At 39.5% G+C, this 22,108-nt stretch overlaps 1 protein-coding gene across 8 annotated transcripts in view; it reads left to right on the top strand.

Annotated features, from left to right (window-relative positions):
* ARID1B (AT-rich interaction domain 1B) overlaps nucleotides 1-22,108 on the top strand; it is a 412,304-nt gene that overhangs the window by 127,309 nt on the left and 262,887 nt on the right. For all 8 annotated transcript variants that reach the window (XM_027082651.1, XM_027082627.1, XM_027082631.1 and 5 more), the window contains exon 3: nucleotides 448-576. In XM_027082651.1, the coding sequence (XP_026938452.1) occupies nucleotides 448-576 (129 nt within the window). The remainder of the gene's footprint in view (nucleotides 1-447; nucleotides 577-22,108) is intronic.

Below are 22,108 nucleotides of genomic sequence, written 5' to 3'. Positions count from 1 at the left end.
GGACGCGCAGGCTCAACGGCCATGGCTCACGGACCCGGCCGCTCCACGGCATGTGGGATCTTCCTGGACCGGGCACGAACCCGTGTCCCCTGCATCGGCAGGCGGACTCTCAACCACTGCGCCACCAGGGAAGCCCTAGCAGAAACAATTTTTTGACGTCAGTATTAGGAACTCCCCCCGACCCTGCCACTGGATTTTTGTGAAATTATCAATTTTTGATGTCTGATAATTTAACTCTGCTTCAAAAAATACTTTGTCTTTTGTCTTCATTGATAGTATGTGAGTAGAAAGCAGTATGCCAATTTATCTAATGGGGAGAATATTAAAAATATCGAATTCAATTGCTTAGCAAAGAACCCACTTCCTGTTGCTGAATTGAAACCATATTTGATTTCGCTGAATGGCACGTCTTGACTTTCTCACTTGCCCCGCTTGACTCCGTAACAGGTGCCGCCTCAGTATGGCCAGCCAGGTGTGAGCGGTTACTGCCAGCAGGGCCAGCAGCCTTACTACAGCCAGCAGCCGCAGGCGCAGTATCTGCCGTCCCAGCCCCAGCAGAGGTACCAGCCGCAGCAGGTGAGCACAGTCCTGGTCCCCAGGCCTCTGTTCTGAGATGTCTTCCCGGCCCATTGAAAACATTTCTGTTCTCAGTGGGAAAAATTGAAGTTTTGAGAAAATGCAGAACTATAACCTAAACTCTTTGTTTACGAATGGATGTTTGAGATTGAAGGGTGGGAAGAATGACTAGTTTAATAGCTTCTTACATTACTGGTTAGTGACAGCAGAAAATGTCAGTCATTTCATGTTCTTTGTCATTTGTGTTCTGAATCTTTCCAGAAAGTACTCTGTCACTCCGTTGAGGCTTATTCAGGAAAATGGTTTTATTGATCATGTAATCTTTCTAGTTGGCACATACATGGTGTTTTTATGTTGAGCCTTCTTTTGATTTGTTTTTGTTTTAATGGTAAGTGCTACTGGGACAAAACATTGTTGCCTTTGGCAGTGTTATTCTTCCTAAACTAGCTTATAGACTGATAATCACTTCAATTACAATATATTAAAATGCTAAAGGGAATCATGTACTTTTAAGTATGTTAAACACTTGCTAGTTTAAATTAGCCTCATTAAATACTCTTTTAGGTTATTGGGCTATGTATTTCAGCTTACATGATTTGTAGAAAAATAGTACATATGCATTTGGTACAGTGATTCAGTTTCATCTTGTTTTAGAGATTGTCGCTGAGTGATATTAAAAGGTATCATGAGCTCAGGACCTGTACTCTGAATTCAAATAGAGCTTTCATAGCACTTTCAGTCATAAGCATCAAAATGTAACTTTGCATTTTATATTTTCCTCTCTTCTTTCATTTTTGTGGGTTGGGGGTGGTGAAGAGAGGGGAAGACAGTGACATTGACTATTCAGTTTTTAAAGTGCTACTTACACAGCTTGGAGAGATTGTTGATGCTAAGCAACATATATAAATATATGAAGCTTAATTTTAATAAATTCAGCTGATTTCTTAACTATTTTCTTGGGTTCTTTGGAGTCTTTTCCCATGTGACTTTTATTTGAGTTCCAAAAAGAGTTTATGACTTCAAAGAAAACATGTTAAAACAACAGCCGAGATTGAAGATCTGTAGAATCTTGTTTTTTGCATATATGTTTTCAAAATTTTGGTTTTATATAAAGCAATTTATAGAGGTAGGAATGTACATTATTTCAAAGTTATTCAGTCTGGTCTTTTATTAAAATGTGGGAAAATTAAATAACCTTTCAATACCGTTTCTTTGTAAGTGAGAGAGACTGGTGTCTGGGTTTATGATATATAAAGTTACAGGCTTTTCCTAGGCTTTCAGAGCCTTATTGAGCTTCTCTGTAGACAGAATGTTTTGTCATGTCATCAGAGTTTAAGGAGGACTCAATAGAGAGATTATATTACTCATTTTCCTTCAGTGAGCTAAAATGAATCTCTGATTGTAAAACCAATTTGATTAAGGATTCTGAGTGCCTGTCATTTCCTTCAAGACCAAGTTCAAAATTTACTTCCTTTATGAAGCATTCACTGATGACTTCTTCCACATGGCAATTAGTTATTTAATATCCTTCATATTTAAATATTTAAAGCATACTACAGGTCAAATCTTACTTTAATGAATACTATTTTAATGTGCTTAGTTTAGGCCTCTTTTATGCTTTGAACGATACTGCTGTTATTTTATTGACTTGAATACAATAAATCATATGTCAGGAAATACTATATAAAAATGATTCCTTAATGTAAATACTGTCATTTTTTTTGTATATACTGAGGAAATACAAATATTTCTCAAAGTGTATTGGAAATTTTTTCTTGTTTTCATACTCCCTAACTATAGAATGTCTAAATATTTTTTAAGTTTAAGTTTCAGTAAACTCTTCTGGGACAAAGAAATGGAAATCAGAGAGATTTAGGTAGCCTGAGACATTTAGGTAGCCTAATCAGAGGGTCTGGTTTGACAGGAACAGTTTTACTTTTTAGGGAATTTGATGTTCAGATAGATTTGGAAAGTTTATCTAGGAAATGAGATCTAGCATTTTAGATATAGTTAGCACCTCCAAAACCCGAATAATCCCCCCAAATCTATCCCAAAACAAAGTAAAAATAACCACTAGAATATTTAAAATCAAGCCAAATTTTAATAAGAATTTAGAATGCTGAATTCACATGCATTTAAAAAACAAAGGAGCTCAACTGTATTTAATGTAAGAAGCCAGTGTTTCGTAACAGACAGAACATTCCTTCCTGTAGACTTTCCTTTTGTTCCCAGATATAGCATACACAGTCTGTTGATTTTTGTATTAGGAGATAATCAGCAAGTATGACTTTGTGTCTTTTGTTAATGTGGTTGATACAAAAGGTAATTTTAGGGTTCCATTAAGATACTTTGTGTCTTTAATGTTTTTGAATGTGTAATGTTTTAGATAATACATTCATATGGTTCAAAAATTAACAAGTACAAGGAAAGGGTACAGATTCCAGTCTCCACCATAGTTCCTCTTGTCTAGCTCACCACCCTCCTCACCCTTTGCTAGATAACCACTTCATTAGTTTATTGTATGTTTCTTTATATAAAGAAGCAAAATACCATATTTTAATTGTTAGCTCTATTTTTACACAAATGTTGGTACACTGTAACATACTGTAAACATTCTTCTGTTCTTTGTCATTCCCCCTTCCCTACCCACTTAAATATATTTTCTGTGGTTCTTTCCAGAGGAGTACATAAAGCAATCCTCCATTCTTTTATAGCTTCATTCCATTTTATGGACATATCATAATGTACTTAACCAGTTCTCTTTTGATGGGCATTTAGATTATTTTTAGTTATTTGCAATTCAAACAACACTGCCATGATGCTCTGTGTATGTGTCATTTCACAAATGTCCGAGTGTATCTGTAGGATAAATTCCTGGCTGTATCAGTGGGTAGGTATATGCAGTTGTAATTCTGGTAAATATTGCTAGATTGTTCCTCTTAGGGGTTGTGCCAGTTAATACTCCCGCCATCGATGTGTGAGAGTACCTACCATGTGCCAGTAGCATGGTTTTAAGAAGCTTCTGGATTTTTACCAATCTGATAATGTAGTTTTAATTTACATTTTTCTTGTTATGAGTGATTTTGAACATCTTACATATGTAAAAATGTTTACATTTCCTTTTTTCCTGGACTGTCAGTTCATATCTTTTTATCTTGAATTTTTCTATTCAGTTGTTTGTCTCTTAAAAATTGATTTATATAATAAAAACTAGGTATATTAGGGAGACTAGACCTCTGTCCGTGATATGAATTACTCACTTCCGCATCTTATCATTTGTCTTTTGACATTAATTGTGGTACATTTTTTTGGTCATGCAGAAGGGTTTTTTGAATTAAAAAAAATGTTTATGTAGTCAGAATTAGCAGTGTTTTCTTTTATGATATCTGGATTTTATTTTTAGTGAGATTATGAACCTTCCATACTCTGAAGTTACAAAGGAACTGTCCCCTGTTATTTTGTAGTATTTTCATAGAGTAATTTCTACATTTCACTTATCCTAATCTATGGAGAGAGGTGTGATCCAACATAATTTGTTTTTCTCTAGATGACCACTTGGTTAAGTAACTTTTCTTGTATTAGGTCTCGCCAGAGAACTAGCCTATTGGTTAGGATGAAGATATTTTATTTTAAGGAATTGACTCAGACAGTTATGGAAGCTGGAAAGTCCAAAATCTAGCGTGGACCAGCAGGCTGAGACCCAGGAGAGCTGATGGTGAAGATGAAGCCTGAAGGCAGTCTGCTGGAGAACTCCCTCTTGCTTGGGGGGCTGGTCTTTTTGTTCTATTTAGGCCTTCAACTGATTGGATGAGGCCCACCCACATTATGGAGGGTAATCTGCTTTACTCAAGGTCACTGATTTAAATGCTAATTTCATCCCCAAATACTCTCCAACTTGACACATAAAATTAACCATTACTGTTATCTTTCCTTTTAAACTTTTAAAATTTTCCTTTATGTACAGTGTTTGAGGTTATTCTGGGACTTTTATTCTTTTCCATTGGTCCTTCTGTTAGTGCGCCAGTACTGTACTGTTTTTATCATGTTTTAATATCTGGTAGGGTTAGTACATCTTCATTACTCTTTTCAGAGCTCTCTTGGCAATTTGTGTTTGCTTATTATTCATATAAACTTTTCATTTTTTACCGTGCTTTTTCCTAAGAATTTTGTCTTTTTTGTTGTTATTATAATGGGATTTTTTTTTCATTGTTCCTTTTTTGTTTTATGTGAAATAGGTGATGCTTATAAAATAATAAGAGTTAAAAAAAAAAAGTACCTCATTTCAACAATTAGCAACGCACGTAATAGAACGAGCTGGGTTTACCTGCCTTGGGTTACTAGGGGCCAGGGAGAACACGCCCCTGCGGAGCCTCACGGAAGGTGTGGGGTTGGGAGGTTTATAGGGTAGGGGTTGGGGTGTGTGCTGGATGGTTCTAAGAGGTATCAGGGGAGTGAGGGTCAGTCTGGACTGGCTACTTCAAAGCAGCTGTGAGCATTTGGTGGTTAGGTGTCTTAATTTTGAGCCATGAGGCAGGACTTAAGTGTGTCCGGGCTTTGTCATCGGTAAAGAAGCACCAGTCACTTCGAGAAAGACAGTGTTAGTAAGAAGAGGCAGATGTTTAGTCATTTTTGTTGTCAAAAAGTGGCCTTGTCCAAATCTGCTTTCAGCGCTGCTTATGTGCTATGGGTGGTGCTCCGGTCTGCTTGTTCTCAGGGCTGATTTTCCTTTTCTTCTCACATTCCTACCCCACTGTCCCTCCTCTTCCTGAATGACTTCTCTCTCCATTTCTTCATTTGTTTAGATAGTTTTAAATTTCTTTTATAATATTCTTCAAAAAGAACTGTTGTACTTTTTGGTTAGAATTATTCCTATATACGTTATATTTTTCTTGGTATTGTAAACATAGATTTTATATTTTTATTATATTACATTTTTTCATTGTTTCGGGTATATACAAATATAATGAACTTGGTATATTAAATTTTGTTGTACATTGACCCTTTTAAGTTCTTGTGAATTCTACTAACTCTAATCATTTATAGATTCTCTTATGTTTTCCAAATTTTATTTTTTTAATTGCTTAAAAAAAAAACACTCCCATCTCCCCTTCTTTTGTCCTTCCTCAGACAGCTTCTTCAATGCATTATTTGAAAGGACTGTCTGTTTTTGTATAATCTCTGATTTAAAAGAAGGCTTTCAGCATTTCATCATTAAATATAATGTTTACTCTCTTTTTCTTTTCTTTTCTTTGTAGCTGCCCATTGTTGGATAAGGAAGTTCCCTTCTTTTTCTAGGTTGCTAAGAATTTATCATGAATGGATGCTGAATTTTATCTTATGTGGTTTTTTTTTGTGTGTCTTTTGGGATGATCACTTTGTTTTCCCTCTTATAATCTGTTATTGGGGTATATTACATTTTTTTAAGTATTATGCCAAACACGCATTCTAGAATAAACCTAGCCTCATGACATATTTTTTGCACATCACTGAATTCAGTCTGCTGACATTTATTTAGGTTTCTTGAATCACTGTTCATAAAAGGGATTGGACTGTAATTATCCTCGTGTGGTTTTGTTATCTGTATTACGAAGTTTTGCAGAATGAGTTAGACACTAGTCTCGCCCCCTCTCCCCGCCCCCCCCCACACTTTTTAAAATTTTTGGCCACACTGCTGCGTGACTTGCGGGATCTCAGTTTCCCTACCAGGGATTGAACCCAGACCATGGCAGTGAAAGCCCAGAATCCTAACCACTAGGCCACCAGGGAACTCCCAAACTAGTCCCTTTTTTTTTTTTTTTTTTGCAGTACGCGGGCCTCTCACTGTTGTGGCCTCTCCCGTTATGGAGCACAGGCTCCAGACGCGCAGGCTCAGCGGCCATGGCTCACGGGCCCAGCTGCTCCGCGGCATGTGGGATCTTCCCGGACCAGGGCACGAACCCGTGTCCCCTGCATCGGCAGGCGGACTTTCAACCACTGCGCCACCAGGGAAACCCCCTTTTTAAACTTACTGGAAGACTTTAAAGTCTGGAATTACCTGCTTTTGGAGTGTTTGGTAGAAGCACCTGTAAAGTCATAAAGGATTGTGTAGCCCTTGATGTTTTAACTTCTGTCCCATTCCTGATTTTTGATCTTATTTCTTTTGTGAATATAGGCATATCAAGTTATCGAATTCTTCTTGAGTCAGCTTTTTACTTATATATATTCCTATATACGTATCCATTTCATCAAGGTTTTCAAGTTTATTAACCTGAAGTTCATAATAGTCTTTATTTCTTTAATTTTTATAACATCCAGAGTTAAGCATTTTAATTAATAATGTTATTACTTCTTTTATTAATCTTGATTAATCTTGCCAGTGGTTTGTCTTTCCAAAACAAGTTTGGTCACTGTCCTCGTTATTACATGTTCTTTTTTATAAGTTTAATTAAATTCTGTTCTTACTTTGATTATATCTTGCTTTTTGTCTGATAAAGCCAAATAAATATGCCTAAAAAATTTCCTCCTAAGTACTACTTTGGCTAAATCTCTCAATTTTTTTTTTTTTTTTTTTTGCGGTACGCGAGCCTCTCACTGTTGTGGCCTCTCCCGCAGCAGAGCACAGGCTCCGGACGCGCAGGCTCAGCGGCCATGGCTCACGGGCCCAGCCGCTCCGCGGCATGTGGGATCTTCCCGGACCGGGGCATGAACCCGCGTCCCCTGCATGGGCAGGCGGACTCTCAACCACTGTGCCACCAGGGAAGCCCAAATCTCTCAAATGTTGATGCGCATTATTTTTGTTCTCTTTTAGTTCTAAGAATTTTCTTACTTCCCTTCATTCATTTTTTTAAATAGTTTTATTGAGGCTTGGGTTTGTGTCCTGTTCCCTCAGAAGGATTGTTGTATGCTTTTGCCAGTTGCTTGTGGGCACTAGTCATCAGGAATCATATTTCATATTTCAGTTTGTAAAGTTTTATTGCTTAGAAAGTTCTTAATAGGCTGACAAACAGGATGATAGAATGAGCATTCACATGCCACCGTAAGTTCTTTTCATTTACTAACCTAGCCATATTCGGAGATCCCCAGTTGTCATCAGAATGCCTTATTTATAGTTAATCTGTTTCAAGCAGAATTCATACAGGGTTACTACATTGATTTGCTCCTTAAGTCTTTTTATCTGGAACAGTTCTCTTTTACCCCACCCCCATTCATGCCTTTGGCATGTTGAGAAAACGGAGTCAGTTGTCCTATGAAATGGCTTTGTCTGATTGTTTTCCCTTGATGTGGCTTAATTTGTTCATCTAGCCCCTCTGTTTCCTGTAAATTGCAAGTTAGATCCAAAGGCTTGAAGTTAAACATTTTCGTTTGTGATTGTGTTTAGGTCACTGCTTCTGTTTAGTGGAGGGGTCTGTGACCCTCCCTTTGAGTGAAGAAGCCTCCAAAAGGTTCCAGCCCCAGGCCGTCTGGTGACTATCAGCTGTCTTCCAGCTGAGGCTGTAGAGACGTTGTGATGAGGATAGGCTTTCCCTTTTGTACTCTGTCCGGATTCCTCACCCACAGAATCTGTGAGCATAATACGTGCTGGTGGCTTTAGGCCACTAAGTTTGGGGTGGCTTGTTACACATCCTTACTGACTGACATGGTTTGTATACTTCCTAGGTGATGCAGTGAGGGTGTTACATCAGGATGTTAACATCCTAATATTTCGTTGTCCTACCACAACTGGTATTAAGATTGATCAGTGGGTTCAGGTCATATGGCCTCTGGGACCATTTTAAATGGAATTCTCTTCTTGAGGTTTTACAGAGCACACCATTAAGTGTTAATTTTGACCAGAAACTCTGGTGATGGTTAGCCTGTGGTTGCTAATTCTCAAAGGAGTCATTTCTTAATTCCTCCTACCTCTCAGTATCAAGTTCAAGACAGGTATTTTTCCTTTCTCTTTAGTGAGTTTTCATGCTCTTAAATGATGGATGTAGCCCTTCTTAGTCCCTAAGTTATTTGAGAGGTATTGTCTCATATTTTACTCCCTTTTGGGGGGGCCCTAGATTCCTCCTTTCCCCTGTTCCCTGTATCGTCATCAAATGGAAAGTTAAAGCCCATAACAGAAGTCAGTTTCTATTGCTCTCTTACTTTCCATGTTCTTGGTTTACTTTCTGTGTTCTTCGTTTCAGTCACATTCATGCCAAGTTTGTGATCCATTTAAAAAGGCATGTTATCGGGCTTCCCTGGTGGCGCAAGTGGTTGAGAGTCCGCCTGCCGATGCAGGGGACACAGGTTCGTGCCCCGGTCTGGGAAGATCCCACATGCCGCAGAGCGGCTGGGCCCGTGAGCCATGGCCGCTGAGCCTGCGCGTCCGGAGCCTGTGCTCCGCAACAGGAGAGGCCACAACAGTGAGAGGCCCACATACCACAAAAAAAAAAAAAAAAAAAAGCATGTTATCAAGTATTTTAGATATTTCAATTATAGGCACTTAGAGTATCCAATCTGCCATACTCCTGGAACTGGTACTGTCTTCTGTTTTCTAGTTGTTTATTTGATATCTTGTATACAGTTTAAAACTATATAAACATGTAATATAATAATTTAGAACATACAGACAGTACATTCCTATTTCATAATGAAACTTTTTAAATAAATTTATTTGTTTATATTTTTGGCTGTGCTGGGTCTTCATTGCTGCGTGCGGGCTTTCTCTCGTCGCGGCGAGAGGGGGCTACTCTTCGTTGCAGTGTGTGGGCTTCTCATTGCAGTGGCTTCTCTTTGTTGTGGAGCACGGGCTCTAGGCATGCAGGCTTCAGTAGCTGTGGCATGCGGGCTCAGTAGTTGTGGCTCATGGTCTCTATAACACAGGCTCAGTAGTTGTGGTGCATTGGCTTAGTTGCTCTGCGGCATGTGGGCTCTTCCCGGACCAGGACTCAAACCTGTGTCTCCTGCATTGGCAGGCTGATTCTTAACCACTGCGCCACCAGGGAAGTCCTATAATGAAACTTTTCTACTGCCTCCTTTATTCTTTTGAAATAAATTCATAGATAATATGTTACCTACACAAAATTCATAGATACTGTTACGTTACTACACAAAATTTTAAACAGTTCTCAATAATGCACTAACTGTACATGGAAAAGTGAAAAGAAATTGGTGTATAATAAAATATTGTGTATTTAACTAAATAAATGCTCGGGCATGACTACATTGAAGGTTTGTGAAATGAAAGCTTGCGTGTATATGTGGGATCAGTGTGGGCCTGACAGCTACACAATGAGGCTGATGCAGGAGTGTGGTATCAGCCTCTCAGATGTCTTAGGCAGGGTTGTCAGTGGAGATGTCATCTTTTAAGATGATGAGCAGCTCTTGGTCAGAGTCCGACCAAAACAAAATATAATCTTCCCTCAGTATATATGGTAGTTTTATTCCTAGAAAATTCAGTATATCAATAAAGTTGTTTTAACAATAGTTTGTTCTTATATGCAGAATGGAGTTGGGTTCTAGGCTTAGACAAATAGTTAGCTTTTTGTTTGTTTTTACATCTAAATGAACGCTGGGTCTTGTGAAATGAATGTGGTATGATGATCTGTTGGATCAATCTCTTATACATCATAGGACAATCTAGCATTCCTACCTTACACCCTTAAATTTCATTGCATTTCCTTATCCTTGTGACAACTAACCGCCCCCTTGAAATCTTATCAATATGAATAACTTAGGCTTCCTTATTTTTTTCTGAAATAAAGTTCATACATAATTAGTTACCTATATACAAAGTTTCAAACATCAGTATAATGCCATAAATGTAATGGAAAGGACAGAAAGTTTATAATAAAATATTGCTCAGATGTGTCTACATTAGAAGACTTGTGAAATAGTCTGGGGCTTGCATCTATGTGTGTAATAACAATGAACTCCACTGGTACAAATGAGAGTGATAGAGTTATATTGTATGAACAGCTCAAAATTGTGAACAGGGTTTGAATCCATGCGATTTATTACCATATAACAGCAATTCTATACAATGAAAATATTGAACATTTTAAATAACATGCTCACAGAATTGTTTAACAGAAAAAGTAAGGTACCCCAAAGTGTGGAGATATCCTAAGTTTGCAAATAAAGTGTACACACACACACACACACACACACACACACACACACAGTAAAAATCAGTAAGTAACAGTAGGCCTGGTTTATTCTTCCTATTGTAGTCCAAGAGATGAACTAATACAACAGGGACATGAACTGTCCAGTCACCAAACATTTTATTTACTCAGCATGCTGACATTTCCTGCTTTTAAAAGGTGTTAATTTTAAAGTTCTTTTAAAATTTAGTTCTTGTTTAAAAAAAAAAGCTATTTGAAGAGGTTGCTTCCACTTGGAAGCATTTTTGTATCCTAGCTTACTTGCTCAAACTCCTTCACCTGAGATTTAATAATTCGGTACAGTAGAGAAAAACCTCCCTTAATGCCATAAGTTTTCATGGTTTTATTTTTTGTTTCAAAGTTTCCATTTTGTCATTCTTGGGTCATAAAGTATTATAGTTAGGTTTGTTTCCTGGTTCACTGTAACGAGAGCAAACTCTCGTTACCTTCCTCTCTCCTCCTTGTACCTATAGCCTCGTCGTCTTTTTCCTTTTGCCTCTCAACTCCTGTCCTACTTCAGTTCCACTCTCGTGAGATGCTGGAGAAGAGATCATGTTTCTCTTGTGGCACACGTTTCTCCCAGACCTTCTACCCACTGCTCCTAACGGAAGCAGCTGCTAGGTGTCAAGGGCAGTGTTCCAAGAATCGAGTAACCTGAAGGGAGTTGCCTGGTATGGAAACCAGACTGTCTGTCAATACCCTTTCCTTTGACATTGGTCTTGTGCTGATTCAGCTTCCTTTCCAGGACTGTGACAGTTGGCAGCCTTGCAGAACACTGTTTTCATGGCTTTAAACTACACTGTTGTTTCCATAGCTAGAAAAAAATCTTTCTTTCCTTAGAGAAAATTTGTAGGAGGTAACTCCATTCAAGTAAGTCTCAGTTTAAAGAGGATATATCAGGATCTTAAAACAGCAACAGCAATAACAAAACTCTAGTTTAAAGCAGTGAGAGTATTTCAAACTTTGCCTTTTTAGGTATAGTTTTTTTCCAGCCGATAGAATTATCTCAGATTCTTGAGAGAAATATTGGGTATTATGAATGTGTATACTTCTCAAGGTACAACTTTTATCTTTTTAATATATTTTTTTAACCTCAGGCTTATTGGAAAAGTTGCAGAAGACAGGAAAAGCAAAACATAAACTGTTTATTGAATCCCTTTGTGCTTGGGAATGTTCTCTATGCTGGGAATCCAGTGATTAATAAGACATTGTATCTGAAGTGAAGGAATTCCCAGCTGAATAGAAGGGTCAACATGGGCAGATGACAGACAGTACAGTAGGAGAGGTGTGTTTTCGAGCTATGACTAGATACTAGTAAAAGTGTCCCAGAGGAGGTCTTGAAGAATGAGTAAGAGTTTGCTGGTGAGAGAAAAAATGATCTTGGGGTAGCTAACTCTTTGTTAGTGAGAACAGAGGTAATGCCCAACCCTGAATGATACCGAACTAGACTCTAAGTTTGGTTCAGTAGTCAAGGTCATTTAGAAGGAACATATTAATTATGCTTGGAACTGGTGAATTTCATTGCTTTTCCTCAGTGATTAAGAATGAAGTAAAAGGTTATTTTTCAATAATTTTTTTAAAGCAGAAAATAGTTCTAGCTCAGCGGTTCACTTGTAACAGTGGATCATCGCTCAGTAGTTAAGCCAGTTGGAAGTCTAAGTCTGCTTACATGTGCGTCGGTAGAAACGAGTGTTTAAATTATATTTTCTAAAATACCACTTCATTTGGACATCTTTGTGGACAGAATTTTTCAGAAGGAGATGCAGTAAACAAAGTATTTGGAAAACGGGCATCATTTTGAAAAGAAGGTGATAGCATTGGAAACGAGGGTAAAATACTTCAGAATTAATAACTTGCCACTGAAGTCTCTGAAGGAGTTCAGATGTTACATTAAGTGTATTGACGGTGATGCATTGTGGCACAGACCTTTATTGTTAATTATTTATTCTAATCTTTGTTTCTTATTATTTATATAACAGGATGTTAATTTATAAGCCACTTGTATTCTGCAGCTTCTGGAGGAAATTCGGCATAGAAGGCCTGTGTTACATTACTGAAGCGCTCATATCGTTTGCTTTATAAGATTTTGTTGTCAGAGCCAAGACAAGGACATTTATAGTTTGCTGCCATTAATTGCCCAGCATTTAGATATTAACACAGGAGTCTGTTAATTAACTTGATAATAAAAACTTTTGGGATGTCAGTTGACAAAGGTATTATTTGTTTTAAAGGAGATTGCTAGTGAAGCCTGGGGTTTCCTTTGCATTTGACTCTCTTTCTTTCTTGCTGACCAGGCTCGCAGTTGTCCTAGGCTTTGAACCAGGGCTGGGGATTTCCTTTTATGTTTAAAGAGCTTGTGAGCATCTGAGGAGAAAACTTTTGAGTTGCTTTCAGGTCAGAGCAAGACCCACTCCTAGACTGATTTCTGCTTGTTCGCTTGGGTAACCAACCGCATAACTGCTTCTAGACTCAGGTTGGAGACGTTCCTGGGAGCTCACGTGGTGCTCAGGGCCTGCTTGGCAAGGCTCTTGGCTGGGGGGGAGGGTAGGGGTCAGAGGTTAGGAGGACAGGAATGAGAAAGTGGCAACTTTTCCCCTCTCTCCTACTTTTTTGTCCCGTGGGAGACAGAGCAGTATATTAAAAATGTAGCACTAATTTTGAATATACTCTACATGTAACTTGCTGCCATGAAAGTTTCAGTTTATGTAGAATGGTCAGTTCCGTGTGTATATTCGTGTGTGTGTTTTGTTTTGGTTCTTGTTATTCCTGAAAGCTTCTTAAATAAGCAAATAGAAAAAACTACTGGAGAATGAAGAAAAACTTTTTGATAATGTTAAAATTTGCTATGAATGTTTTGGTTTTAATTGCTGTAAAAATCAGGGTGGTCCTATGCAACTATGCCTGCCTGGGTCTTTGCTTTTATTTTATTAAAAGTGGAGAAAAGGAAGAGAAAATTCTCACATCTTGCACAGATTGTTTCCAGTAATAAAGCATTTTTGGCTCTCTGCTGGAAAACTTTCAATAGTTATTCTTTTTATGTTTCGGATTGTACCTGGGACTCTAACTGCATTGGACTATAATTTGATAATGCTATTCATATTCATGTTCAGAATATTTTTAAAATAATTTTCTTCCTTTCAAGTACCAGAATTAAAGGAAAACAGAGCCAGGAAGTGAGGAATTATAGAGCAATAACCATATTTTCAGTACTTAATTTACTTCTGGAAAGGTGATGGAAGCTCCCTCCTGAGAAGAGGAAAGCCCCAGGTGGGCCTGGGATGTGTGTGCAGCCTGGCCCCGGGTTAGGCTGTGCTCCGACCTGTCCCGCAGGCTGCTCGTCAGAGCATCGGGCTTCCTTAGAAATGTGCAGAAGATCAAATCAGCTGGCTGTGACTGTCTGCTGTGGTGATAGAAGAGGAAAACCTTACATTGTTTAAGATACGTTTTATGAAAAGCTGAAGAAAAATCTCAAACACGAGAGCAGGATTTGGTCTAAAAATCATTTAAGCTCCACACCATTCCCTGTTTCTAACGTAGCTGTAGTAGTGAGTGAGCTTTTTAAAGTTCTTTTCCTCACTTTTTTCTTTCCCCTCTCCCCCATCTCCATCTCCGTCTCCAATAGAGATGGAGCCATGGGATTGAACTGGATGCCCGGACACTTGGGTACACTCGGGACTTGTTCTCTAGCTCTTTATCCTAGTTGCCCAGACTCGGCGAGCAGGTGGGGGAGGAAGCCCCTCCTCTGCAGAGGGGGATATCGCGAGGAACTGGCACTCACACCTGATGTGGTTCTCTTCATACCCCTTCAACTTTCTCTCTCCTCTGACGCCCCATTGGGACTGAGGGATGAAGTTGAGGATAGAATAGGTTATGCAGTTAGAAGCATCATCGAGGCTCATTATATTTGTTCATACAATTCTCTTTGTTTGATATTTAAATTCTGACACTAGGGAGATTGAGGAATTTTTATTTTTCCTGGATTGTTTTTTTGCTACTCTCAGCTGTCTTCATTTGTCTTTAAATGCTCATTTCAATTTGTTGAAGTATAGAAAATAAAGTAAAACATAACTTACATATATAACAGTAAAATTCTTCCTTCATCAATTTCTTTGATTTTTAAAAGTTCTTAGGGTAACAAACTCTATGTATATGTATTCCAGAAGATGATTATCTGCAGATGTTTGAAACATAGGGTTACTTTTAGAACTGCATTGCTAGTGTGGGCAGTGACCACCTTTTTTCCTGGAAGGATAGCAGAACCAGCTCCAGTCCACTCACTGATTTTCCTTAGAGTGCTAGACTTCGGGGAGAGGAGTGGATGCATATCTCTTTGCATTATTTAGCCTTGGGAGGTGAAGGAAAGATAGAGCTCGAAGTAGGGTAAGGCGGAGCCATTGGATACGTGTACACCTGTGGTTTCCTAAAAAGAAAAAAAGGGACTGTCTGCATCACAATCACCTGGAGTGTCTGCTCAAGTAAGTTCTCATACTCCAAAACTGTTTGAGGGGGTGGGGAGTAGCTGGGGATCTGCATTTAACTCCAGCGGGCAATTCTGATGCCTTCCAAAGTTTGAGAGCCATGGAGAGCAGAAATACTAACCAGAGCTTTCCAATCTTGTACTCCAGCATGGCAGATGGATGTTACCTCCTATATTATGTTAACAGTGACCCTCAGAGGTCCTACAGCAAGTTATGCCTGAATGTGGTGGGGCTTGGTTTTGATCCCAACTCTGTTTTATTTTATTTTATTTTATTTTTTTTGAAGTATAGTGGAATTACAGTGTGTTAATTACTGCTGTACAGCAAAGTGACTCAGTTATACAAATATATACATTATTTTTCATATTCTTTTCCATTATGGCTTACCACAGGAGGTTGAATATAGTTCCTAGGGTTTACTGTCTTCTTTATTGTTGTTTACAGTAGAGATGCATTTTGTTTCAGAGATGGGCTGAAATTCAGGTATTAAGGCCACTGTTACGGGCCTTTGCAATTGTTCACCCAGGGTTTTTCCAATTTTAGTGAGCACTAGAATCTCCTGGAAGGCCTGTTAAAACACACATTGTTGAACTGTACACCCAGAGTTTCTGACTCTGTAGTTTGGACTTTGGGCGAGTTTCTCAACCTCTGTGCCTCAGTTTCTTCATCTGAAAATAGTACTTATTTCGTGGAGTTGATGTCGAGACCATAAGCGTTTATTCAGTGAGTAAAGTACTCTCAGGAGTGCCTGGTGAAGAGTAAACGTTACATAATTGTTAGCTGCTGCTGTCAGCAGCATCGTGGTCACAGGATGAAGTTCCAGTGGTTCAGTGAAAATTTTGATTCTTATTCTTAAATGTGGTTTTAGATAATGTAAATAACAATAGCTGACATTTATTGAACATTTAAATGTGTCAAGCACAGTGCTCATTGCTTAGTCCCTCCTTTAATCATTAATAGAACTTTTGGAGATAAGTTCCTGTTATCTTGTTTTTATGGATGAGGAAATTCTTTAAGTGATAAGTTACAGAGCTGGGTTTTCTTTTTGCTCTGTGTATTATTATTATTATTATTAATTACATACACTATTTTTCCCTATAAAAAGTACAGCTGAACATTTACTGTGGCTCATTTGCTTTGTGAGTTTAATAAAATTAATTAATCTATTAAAAATCTTAATTACTTTAGTCCTTAGCTCTTGAGTATCTTCATATTTCTCTTTAGTATTTTAGGAGAAGTGAAATTTAGGTAACCACGTAGCTTCCCTTCTCACTCTGGACCCCTTGTTAGTTTAGGAAGAAGTTCTTGCAAAAACCAAAATAAAATAAAGGATTTTCTTAAGTCTTGAATGCCAGAGTAGTGGCCTCCAGGGTCCTAACTTGATTAACGTAAGAGAGGCAGCTGCTCTTGCTGGCTCCTCTCTCTAATCTCCAGTCCTCTCATGGTTTCTCTTTACTGCAGGCGTAGGGGCAGCTGCAGCCTCAGGTATACTGGTAAGTCCCGTGTCATAGTGACATTCTTGTTGATGGCAGGCTACAGTGGTAGCGAGGGATCTATTATCAATATTAATGAGACTCATCAGAAAGAAAATAACAAAGTAGTTTGGATAAGCCTGTTCTTTTTCTAGAATGGTTCTTTTTTAATGGAAATAATTATTCCTTTCAGTTAATAGAAAATTAACAATATTCTGAATCTAGCCTTTGGACTCATCAGTATATCTAGTGTATTACAGATAATAAGGCTTTAATATAAGCTTCGCGTCTGCCTGTGGAATCAGTAGCAGTAAAAAAAACCGTATGAGCTTTGGTCCTGTGATTTTTTTAACCTGATGTAAAAAAATTTTGGAGCAAGGGTGAGGGAAGATGCAGGGGAAAGTATTGATATGGACTTAGAATTAAAGTGACTTACCATTATCCTAAAAGATAGCGGTCGTGATATATAAGAAACCCCATTCAGCCCCTGTTCTTGAAGTACCATGTGCCTAAGCTGCAGAGGCACTGGGAGGGAAGGAGGCACTGTACCCTGAGCCTTCTCAGCGCCGCTCAATCTGATATAGTTTCCAGAGCAGGAAACAACTCAGGAAAATTTGTTCAGGGTTGCACAGCTAGTGAATAGTCCAGAAGTTGGAATTTGAGCTTGGGTTGGTTTGACTCAAGTGTTTGTGGTCTCTGGCGAGATCTGTGGCTGGAAAAGGCATTTTGGAGTCAGTGAAATTGGACACTGGGCCTTTAAGAGGCTGAGCCAAAGTCAGTGTAAGAGTGTCAGATTTAGGCAAGGAGGGCATCTTGATCAGGAGATGAGGTCCAGAAAGGGTCAGAGTCAATATAAGGAGGTTTTACCTGGGGATCTAGGGGAAAATGAAACTGGGAAGGTTAATTTGGTTAAGATTATGGAGGGATTTTTTTTAATGCTTTTAAGGATTTATTTTGATTTATTTATTAATTTTTTAAAATTTTATTTATTTTTGGCCGCGTTGGGTCTTCATTGCTGCACGCGGGCTTTCTCTAGTTGCGGCGAGCGGGGGCTACTCTTCGTTGCGGTGCATGGGCTTCTCATTGCGGTGGCTTCTCTTGTTGCAGAGCATGGGCTCTAGGCACGCGGGCTTCAGGAGTTGTGGTGCACGGGCTCAGTAGTTGTGGCTCGCGGGCTCCAGGGCGCAGGCTCGGTAGTTGTGGAGCAACAGCTTAGTTGCTGTGCAGCATGTGGGATCTTCCCAGACCAGGGCTCGAGCCCGTGTCCCCTGCATTGGCAGGCCGATTCTTAACCACTGCGCCACCAGGGAAGTCCGATTTTTTTTTTTTTTTAAGACAGTTAAGTGTTAGGATTAAATAGTACAGCAAACATGTTAAAGATAAAATGGGGAGAGGTTAAGAAACTGTGAAAGAGTAAATGGTCAACGCATAGTGGGCTTTCTTGGGAGATTGAGGATTGCAGGCAAGGGACCAATTCAGAAGTTTTGTGGTCTTGCAGGTGTAAGCCGGAGTCAGTACCACAGCCTCAGTCCCAGTTCTGGATTCCTGAATTCGTCTTTCATACCATTAACTCCATTTTACTTTAAATGGACATTTTCAAACAATGAACAGAAGTAGACAAAAATATAACGAGCCCCACACACCCATCGCTCAGCCTTCAACGATTATATGGCCAGTGTTGTTGTATGTACATTTGCTCTTCCTTCACCCCCCCAATCCCCGCCCTCAATATTATTTTGAAGTAAATCCCAGCTATTGTATCATTTAATCTGTCAATATTTCAGTATATAGCTCTAAAAAATAAAGGGCTTAAAAAAAGAAACACAAACATACTACAGTTATCACATTTAAAGAATATTTTTCATACCAATTATCCAGTGTTCAAATTTCCAGTAGTTTCATAAATGGATTAAATGTTTCTGTTTAATTTACATTGTGGGGTAGTTTGAGTCAAGGTCCAAATAAAATCCACTCTCATAATTGGTTGATACCTTTTCATCTCTATAGTTTTCCTCTTTCTTCATCTCTTCATCTCTCCCTCTCTTCCTCTCTCCTTTCCTTTTTGCTGTTACAACTTAACTTGTTGAAGAAACTAGGTCATTTTTCTAGTAGAGGTTCCCACAGTTTGAGATTTGCTGATTGATTTGCTATGGCTTAATGTATTCCTCAGCCCTTTTTAATTTCCTATAAATTGGTAGTTAGATATACAGGCTTTATCAAACTCATTATCAGATTTTTTTTTTCCTGCAAGAATATCTCGTTGCTGTTCTGACCATTAGGAGTAAAGCATGTCTTGATTTTTCTCGTTTTTGATGACACCACTGATGATCACGGTAGTCTTTTCCCTGCCTCTTAATTTCCAGTTGTTTTTGCTTGTTTTTTTTTTACTACATTCTTTTATAGTCATCTTTTTGCCGTAAGACTGCCAGTAACAAACAGCAAAATGTGTTTTGTAGCATATTGCTACCAGGCAGTGTAGCTGTTAACATGATAAATATTCTTGGACATGAGCCCAAGTTTTGTTCAGTTTTATGTTTGTCCTCATACATTTATTTTGTATGGCTGTGTCTAATTCTAAGTGTAAGCTCTTGGAAGGCATTCAGTCAGTAATTCACCAGGCTTTTGAGTACCTGTCGGTGCTCAGCGCTGGGAACCCAAGAGGAAGTAAGAGTCCAGTTCAGGAGATACACAAACAAATAGTTTAAGAATTTATAATGCTGTATTTTAAGAATACATCTGAAGCTGTGAGGTAGTTGTTTGGGGGAATGGAGGAGTTAATTTCTAGCAGGATCTTGAAGGCAGCGATGCTTTGCAGACACAGAAGGAAGGGCACCCACCTGGACTGAGAGAGTTGCACGTGCAGGCAGGTGGCCCTGTGGAAGCCTGTGAGCAGTCAAGTGCGTGAAGCTGAGGACTTGCAGTGGGCCCGGGGGAAGGCCAAGATGAAGCTGGGGTGGCAGCTGGAGGTTGTTTGATGAGCTTTTCTGTGCCGGAGCAAGGACTGTGGGCTTCATTCTGTAGGCGCCACGGGGGAGGCCTTACCAGGCAGTAGCGCACCGTGGCCGTTTGTGTTTTAGCAAGTCTGCTCTGGTGGCGTGGCGGGCAAGAGGCTGTAGTGTAAAGGAGCTGACAGCTGCAGGGAAGATGAAGGGCGTGGACTTGACAGTGATTTTAGGTCTGGTCATGTGTCAGGTCTATATGGATGATGAGAGAGGTAAGGGGTGTGGAAGGACTCTGAGAAGTCCATGTGGATGGGGATGCCCTTGACCAGGTGGCCCTTGAAGGAAGGGGATCAGATTGGAGGAGGACAGTTAAGAGAGTCATTTCTTGACATACAAGGGACTCCTTGAGTACAAGGGACTCCTTCATAATGCAGTTAAGATATATGGGACTTGAAGTAGAGAGATTCGGGAATCATCACCATCCAGGAGTCTGCGTGGAGTCCTTGGAGGGAAAGAGAGGAACCAGCAGAGGATCCTTAAGCGAACATAATCTGAGGAGGCAAGATGGGTCTCTTTATCTTGTTTTCCATCAGCCTGTGGACCTTAAACGACTATTTGATGATAACGAGTAGTAGGTAGAGGGGCCTTGTATTCAGATTTGTGGGAGTTTGAATACTTTTTAATTCATAATATTATAATTGAATGTTTTGGAAGTATCCCACATACAAAATACTTAAGATTCATAATTTTTGAGAAGGGAATTGAGGAGAATAGGTGGAAGCTAGGATAATACCTTAAAAAGTTAAAATTACATCAAATCCTTATGATAGTGCTCAAAGCTTACAGTTGTCTGTAGAGTACAGTTAGGGTGGAAATGAAGATTTGTCCATCACGTAGAGATGCTAGCAATGTGCTCAGACACTAGCTATGCACATTGCGTAAGATTTTGTTTCCTCGTGGTAAAAAACAAGGTGATAGATAATAGGGACCATCTCCTGGGGTTATTATAAAGGTGGAGTGTGCACAGCACCTGTCACGGAGCCCTGCCTGCAGTGTCAGCTGTCCTAGATCGTACTCTTTCCGTTAGGGCGTTCCTGAGGAGGCAGGGGGGTGATTTGGTCCATTCTCGAAGTGGATACTTTATAGGTTTATATTGTTTTCTTTTTGGAAAGGATATTTTAAATTTAGGTATCTACAAACTAAAATAGGTCAGTAGCTCGGGAAGTTTCATGGGCAGAGTGATGAGTTCGTGTGACTGGCAGCCCTGTGTGGCCAGCAGGCATTTTCTCTGTGGAGTTGATTGCAGTCTCCTCTCCACTACAGTGTCTTACGTGCCAGGACCCTATCTGTTTCCCATTAGTATTTGGGATTGATGATAGGAGCTTCCAAAGCAGGAAGAGAAAAGGAGCGAGAAATTATTCTGACCTAGATATTGTGAGATGCTCTGAGGCTACTCAGATCCTCGTCACCCCACTTTAGATTACTGCAGTAGTAATAAGTACCACCATCATTCTCTTTCTGGTACATCTGTACTTCATGTGATTATTGGAAACACCTTTCTTAACTAACGTGAGAATCATCTCATTCTAGATCTAGAGGCCCCAGTGGCTCCCTGTTGCCTTTGCTTCAGATCTGAAGCCCTCTCTGCAGGACTCTAAGGACAGCCAGTGTTTGCTAGCTTCTTGACTTAGCCTCCCGAGCCTCTTAGTACCACAGCTGTTGGTTTGTCTAAATGGTTTTCTTCTGTTACTATCTACCAGTCCTCCCACCTCTCCCCTGGTCTGAGTCTGCTGCCTTTTGTACTGTGGTTGGGCATACCCTGATGCTGAGGTAAACATCTTTAGCCAGGTGATAGACTGTGAGTGTTAATTGATACTCCTTTTGCTGTGAGCACTTTGCCAGCCTCCATCAAAATTTTAAATGTACCAACCCTTTGGCAGAAGTTCCCCTTGTGGAGAGTAACGCTACAGAAGTATTTCAGCTGAAGATGTATGCACAAGGATGTGTATTATAGTGCTGTATGAAGTAGGGAGAGACTGGGAACAACCTGAATGTCCATCAGTGGGGGACTGGTTAAATAAGTCACAGAAGTGACTAATACAATACTGCATAGCAAAAAAAAGAGAATAATGTAGATGTTTAGGCGCAGATATAGAAGGAGATATATAATGTATTGTTAAGGGACCACAGAATAGACTGTGTACAGCAAATACGCTCCAGTTGTTTTTAAAGGAAAAGATTTAAATTCACATTTATACTTGGTTGTGCATTGAATGATTGTGGAAAGATAAATAACCTATTAGCAGTAAGCTTTGTGGAAGGGATCCTGGGAAGTAGGAGACAGTCTTTCTTTTCATTGTTTATCTCTTTGTATCCTTTGAACTCATACCATGGGAATATTTTTCCTTTTCAATTTTTTTTTTTTTTGCGGTACGCGGGCCTCTCACTGCTGTGGCCTCTCCCGTTGTGGAGCACAGGCTCCGGGCGCGCAGGCTCAGCGGCCATGGCTCACGGGCCCAGCCGCTCCG

The sequence above is a fragment of the Aethalodelphis obliquidens genome, unplaced genomic scaffold (genome assembly GCF_003676395.1).
Source record: "Aethalodelphis obliquidens isolate GAN/ISIS:26980383/991018 unplaced genomic scaffold, ASM367639v1 scaffold3, whole genome shotgun sequence".
Lineage (NCBI taxonomy): Eukaryota > Metazoa > Chordata > Mammalia > Artiodactyla > Delphinidae > Aethalodelphis > Aethalodelphis obliquidens.
Note: the sequence above shows the minus strand (reverse complement) of the source record. Positions and strands in the feature narration are given on the sequence as shown.